Raw genomic sequence first — 6,000 nt, forward strand, 5'->3', positions numbered from 1 at the left:
TTTAAAGTTCAGCTTTGATCTATAATAAGGTTACCAAACGTCCCTGTTTCTCGGGTACAGTCCCTGGATTTACAAATCAGTCCCCTGACAAAATCCTGTCATCCCTACTGAAGTTGAAAAGTGTCCCTGGATTCATTGGGGGAAAAAATCTGGTAACCTTAATCTATAAATTGTGGTGTTGTCAGAACTTTTCTCTTTTGTGACTTACTGTTTCATTGAATTTTCATAATAGATTGTTTTTAACTGTTTCTTATTTGGGTTAGTTTGAATTCCTTGAGTGAAAGGTGGAAGACAAATTTAGTAACTGAACAAACAGACAAAGCAAGAAAAAGAGCCTCTCACCTGGGATTACAGAAACAGCTTTTAAAGTTCTCAGAACCCTGAAAATTCGGATAGCTGAAATGCTACTAAAAGCCAAAGCCAAAGCTGCGTACCTGAAAATTTCAAAATATGAAAAAAGATATCGACAGACTCATCATTTTATAAGACAATGCTACTGGTAGCTATAGTTTGTATTCTGCACACATATTCTTACCTGCCCCCGCCAATCCCTGCTTCCCCCATACAATGGGCTATTACAAGTGGCATGTGGGCTACAACTGAGGGGTAGGACACAGCATTAATATTCCAAAGGCTCTGGGTTCAATCTCCCACACTTCCGGGGGGAATGTCAAGGAGCAGGAAACTCAAGCAGAGCTACTGCTTGCCAGGAGCATGCAGCAGTGGGTTAGAAAGACCTATCATCTGATTTGGGATAAAGAAGCTTCATGTGTGTATATTGTTTTTGGGAAAGGGCCATACTCACTCAGTGGTAAAGCAGATACTTTGCATGCACAAGGCCCCATTTTGTGTGTATGTAAACTCAGGGAGGGCAGGGCCACAGACCATTCCATTCCACCACACGCTGTACTAGCATTCAGTTTATACTGAAACAAACCTCCACACATAGTTTAAGTGACTGGCTGTTTCATAAGAAGAAGAAGAGTTTGGATTTGTTATTCCACCTTTCACTCCCTTTAAGGAGTCTCAAAGCGGCTTACGTTCTCCTTTCCCTTCCTCCCCCACAACAAATACTCTGTGAGGTGAGGGGGGCTGAGAGACTTCAAAGAAGTGTGACTAGCCCAAGGTCACCCAGCAGCTGCATGTGGAGGAGCGGAGACGCAAACCCGGTTCCCCAGATTACGAGACTACCGCTCTTAACCACTACACCACACTGGCTGTTCAAAATTGTGCAGATATTTCTACAACGTATAGTTAAAATTTGACACAAGTCCAAAACACTCCTCATCCAAAGGGCACAACATGAAGTCTAATAGTAGCTAGAATTAGTAGATTAACAAGTCGAACTACATCCACAATGGGTGAAATTCAGCATCATCCTACGGTGAACATCCTGTCAATGCAAGTAGTGCAGGTTGCCAGACGTAACTATCCTCCTCTCCTTCCCCTCCCCCTCTGTTCTGGGGGTTCTCCCCACATTGCCTGAGCCAATTTTGGGGTGTGTCAGAGTTGCGATGGGAAGGAAAGGAAGGGAAAGCCCTGTTACGCAACCAGAAGTTTTCACACAGGGCTTACAATGACAGAACTTGTTAGGCGATTCCCACCTTATATGTTTAAATGCTCCCAAAGTCAGCAGCATCTTCACATGCAAAGCTAGCAGAATTCTAGCTCTAGTTTTTCTCCTGTATGAAAAATTATAAACTGCAAAGAAGAAACACCGAAACTTACGTCATAATTAAAACAAATAAATCCAAAACGTTCCAGGGATCTCGAAGATAGGTGAATTCATTCAAAACAAATCCCCTTGCAACTATTTTTACTGCAAACTCAACTGTATAAATAACTGTGAAAATATACCTGAAAATCAAAGCCAGAGAAACAAAATCATTACCAGTGTGGAGGGAATCAAGGCTATTCATGTGCTACTTCCCACATGAAGCCCAAGGAAAAATGGAAGTGCTATGATGGCATTGTAGGCAAAGGTGTGGTTAGATTTCATTATACGATTACTGTATAATATTTATTTATTTCCATCTCTGAGCCAACTACTAGATAAGGCTTGCACATTGTATGATCCAGAAAGCAAAATACATCCCACCAGTCACATATGCGCTGCTGTTTGACTCACCCTCCCCTTACTTTTGCAGTTCCAAGCAAGACAGTATAATAGGAGACTTAGGGCTTGTGCACAAATGAGCATTATTTTGCTGCTAATTCACTTCCTCACCCCCACTCAAGTTAGACCTGAGTAGACCTCAGTGCACCTATTTGAATATCAGGTGCACCTCTAGTATTTCCCAATTACAAGCAGGCATCCCTTCTGTGTTTATTCCTGCCTTCCAATGGGTTGATTCTCATTCAGTCCATAGATTGTACATGAAGTGTGGAGTGATACTTACTCAGCGATTCGGTAATTTTCTGGAGGCTTGTTTAAAGTCATAAAAATACAGTTAACGAGAACCACACATGTTATGAATGCTATGAATAATGTACATGATGTGTTAAGGAAATAGTGTTTCATTGAAAAACAAGGGGTAGACCTCCAGGTATAAGGTGGTATATAAATTAAACAAACAAATAAATATTCAACACCTTGTGGTAAAATATGAGTAACCAAAATAAATGTGATTAATGCTACTTACTATCATGCTCTTAAATTAAAAGGAAAAATCTAAAAATAATGCATTTTCTTTAGTTTAACTTTGCTTGTTTTTTTGTTTATTCAGCATAGTAACTGTTATGAACCTTAGGCTATAGTCAGAATCAGGACTGATACAAGGTAGTTCCCGTGCACATTTTCAAGTACTTGAGGTTGATCGGATGAAATCTCCTTTCAGCCTTTTAACAGTAGACAGTCTTGCCTTTATTCTCTGGGTAACCGAAGAATTGATGCTTTTGAATTATGGTGCTGGAGGAGACTCTTGAGAGTCCCATGGACTGCAAGAAGAACAAACCTATCCATTCTTAAGGAACTCAGCCCTGAGTGCTCACTGGAAGGACAGATCCTGAAGCTGAGGCTCCAATACTTTGGCCACCTCATGAGAAGAGAAGACTCCCTGGAAAAGACCCTGATGTTGGGAAAGATGGAGGGCACAAGGAGAAGGGGACGACAGAGGACGAGATGGTTGGACAGTCTTCTTGAAGCTACAAACATGAGTCTGACCAAACTGCGGGAGGCAGTGGAAGACAGAAGTGCCTGGCGTGCTCTGGTCCATGGGTCACGAAGAGTCGGACACGACTAAACGACTAAACAACAACAACAACAAACAAGATCCATGTCTAACCCAAACAAGAGCTCTTGAAAGTACAAAAGAAGATTTAGGGGGCGTGGCGTGCCACCCGCGGGGGTGTGACGCATGTCCATGGTTGTGCGGCGTGCGGCACGCATCCTGGGGTGGCGGCCACGATGGCACCCTTTCCCCAAATGGTGCACCCCCTTTGTACGCCAGTGGGGCAATGGTTGCCACTTTTAGTCATAGTCCAAATCAGGCCAGCTCACCATATGCCCAAGCCCACAACATTCAGACCTTCTGCTGCCTGTATGGATGTTGAGTGTAGGAAAGCTCTCCTCCTTACCTGCACATTTCATACCTTCAAAACAGGGCTAGTGTGTCCAGTATAGAATAAACCAAGGTATTAAAGATGGGTATGAACTTCTGGGTGAAGTGAAGGGAATATGGAACAAAGTTGCATAAGCAACCCAATTTCTAGCCTACAGTTGCACACTTGGGGCATGTACTGTTTATAATTTGGGGTTGTATGTTTTGAGGTGAAGGGATCATGTTACACTAGCTCTGATCATTTAACTATAATATGAAACATGGACCTAATGGTCAGGGGTCCCTCTACCTTTATGGGGAAGCGGGTGGCGCTGTGGGTTAAACCACAGAGCCAAAGGCTTGCCGATCAGAAGGTCGGTGGTTCGAATCCCCGCGACAGGGTGAGCTCCCGTTGCTCGGTCCCTGTTCCTGCCAACCTAGCAGTTCAAAAGCACACCAAAGTACAAGTAGATAAATAGGTACCGCTCCAGCGGGAAGGTAAATGGCATTTCCGTGCGCTGCTCTGGTTCACCAGAAGCGGCTTAGTCATGCTGGCCACATGACCCAGAAGCTGTACGCCGGCTCCCTCGGCCAATAAAGTGAGATGAGCGCCGCAACCCCAGAGTCAGCCACGACTGGACCTAATGGTCAGGGGTCCCTCTACCTTTACCTTTATGAAACATGACTGCAAGACAAGGGATCTTAATATACAGGGCCAGCAAAACAAGTGGCTCTCATATTGTATGGACTCACCACAGGAGAATGGCTGATGGTCAGTTTTCCTAAAGGTGCACTTGCACCATCTCATTTTCTTTTTTTATTTCAATTTTTAATTTGTGAGTATAATAGAAAAAAGAGAAAAGCAAATAATAATAATAAACATTGTCAGGTGACATTGAGAATAATAATATTCCATCAATCCTGATTTAAACATATAAATTAATACAGGCAGTCCAAATAGGTATCTAAACAAAACAGATAATTATAAGCCTTTTGTTCAAGCACAGAAAGGACACTGAGATCTTCAACCTGCTGAGCACCAGCTGATTATATCTGTCACTGCAAATTACAAGGGGCTCTGGCCTAGCCTACATTTCATCTAATCTTCTGTAGCTCTAAATAATAAATTATACTCTTTCTTCTTAGTAACACAGTTGAAATTTTGTTTTCAACTGCAATAGTGGACCATAGCAAAGTTGCAGAACACAGGATAATAAATAAATAAATAAATAAATAAATAAATAAATTATTATTTGTGCCCCACCCATGTCTCCCCAGCCACTCTGGGCGGCTTCTAACAAAATATTAAAAATAGAATAAATGATTAGTCAAACATGTGAATCCAGTCAAATATTACAGAAAATGAGGGTGAGTGAGTGGGAGTTAACCTCAATGGTCAATAGCTAATCTAACCTAAAAGAAATTTTATTTCAAATTCAAACAGATAACCATGGAACATAAAGAAAAACCCACTCACTAAACCTCCACATAATATTTTATTGGGACACACCTTTTCACTCTCCAGAATCCTAAGAAATATATATTAAAGCTCATATATACATATATAACTAACAGTTCTCTGTGATTCCGTATAAGAGATTAAGAATGAAGGAAACCCATTGGAAGGATATGTGTGTATCAAAATTTTCACAGCTAGTCTTCTCAGTGGATGGAAAGGACTGAAAAAAAACAAGGCTTTGGTGGCAGAAAACCGAAAGATTCTGTTCCTGGCTGATAGCACCATAAAAGTCTGTAAAATAGATGGAAATGCCTTTTAAATATAACATGCTCATGATAGACCTACTGTCTACAAATATAAACACACTGCAACTTCATAAAGATTGACTGGGGAGAACAATATGGACTGCAGATGAAAGTAGACAAACACAGAAGTACAACTCATTCTATTTATGCATCACTCAGAAGACCCATCATTATGACAAGGAGCTGCATAAAAGACTGGGTAGTGGTAGCCATTCACTGAAGGCCAAACACACAAGGATGGCACAGATCAGTGCTTTGATCTCAGCTTGCTGCCTTTTGCAATGAAATAAATCACCAGCCACTGATTCAGATCAGAGTTGTGCCATGGAATTCATTTGCAAAATAAATAATGGGAGTTTGGAAGTTGATGTTGCTCTGCTGTTTTATTCATTTGCTTAAGTTACGGAATGATTCTACCTCTATTTTTATTAAGAGGCCAGTGGACTGCATATACTTCTGCTTGCTGATAGCAAACAAAAACAGCAGGCACAGCTACAAATGAAATAAGGTGATACATCTCATCTAGCATAAGACGAATATGCTGCATTATCACAGTGACAAAGACACTGATTTTATGGCCTCCATTAAAATCTTAATTTAATGAATTAATACAAATGTAGTACTTCAGCAGAGATTATTTCATATGAAGTTTATCTCAAATGCACAACAAATCATTCTGACTGTGTATGCTTATTCA

The 6,000-nt window shown here is 41.1% G+C and overlaps 1 protein-coding gene across 1 annotated transcript in view; it reads right to left on the minus strand.

The window, feature by feature from the left end:
• Nucleotides 1-4,769, minus strand: part of LOC310745925 (sodium channel protein type 5 subunit alpha-like) — a 40,289-nt gene extending 35,520 nt beyond the window's left edge. The window contains exons 1-3 of the mRNA XM_083579221.1: nucleotides 2,400-4,769; nucleotides 1,729-1,857; nucleotides 343-434 (exon numbers count right to left, since the gene is read on the minus strand). Of these exons, the coding sequence (XP_083435347.1) occupies nucleotides 343-434; nucleotides 1,729-1,857; nucleotides 2,400-2,521 (343 nt within the window). The 5' untranslated portion in view covers nucleotides 2,522-4,769. The remainder of the gene's footprint in view (nucleotides 1-342; nucleotides 435-1,728; nucleotides 1,858-2,399) is intronic.
• Nucleotides 4,770-6,000: the final 1,231 nt, after the last annotated feature.

This window comes from Podarcis filfolensis (assembly GCF_964270895.1).
Source record: "Podarcis filfolensis genome assembly, chromosome: 12".
Classification (NCBI taxonomy): domain Eukaryota; kingdom Metazoa; phylum Chordata; class Lepidosauria; order Squamata; family Lacertidae; genus Podarcis; species Podarcis filfolensis.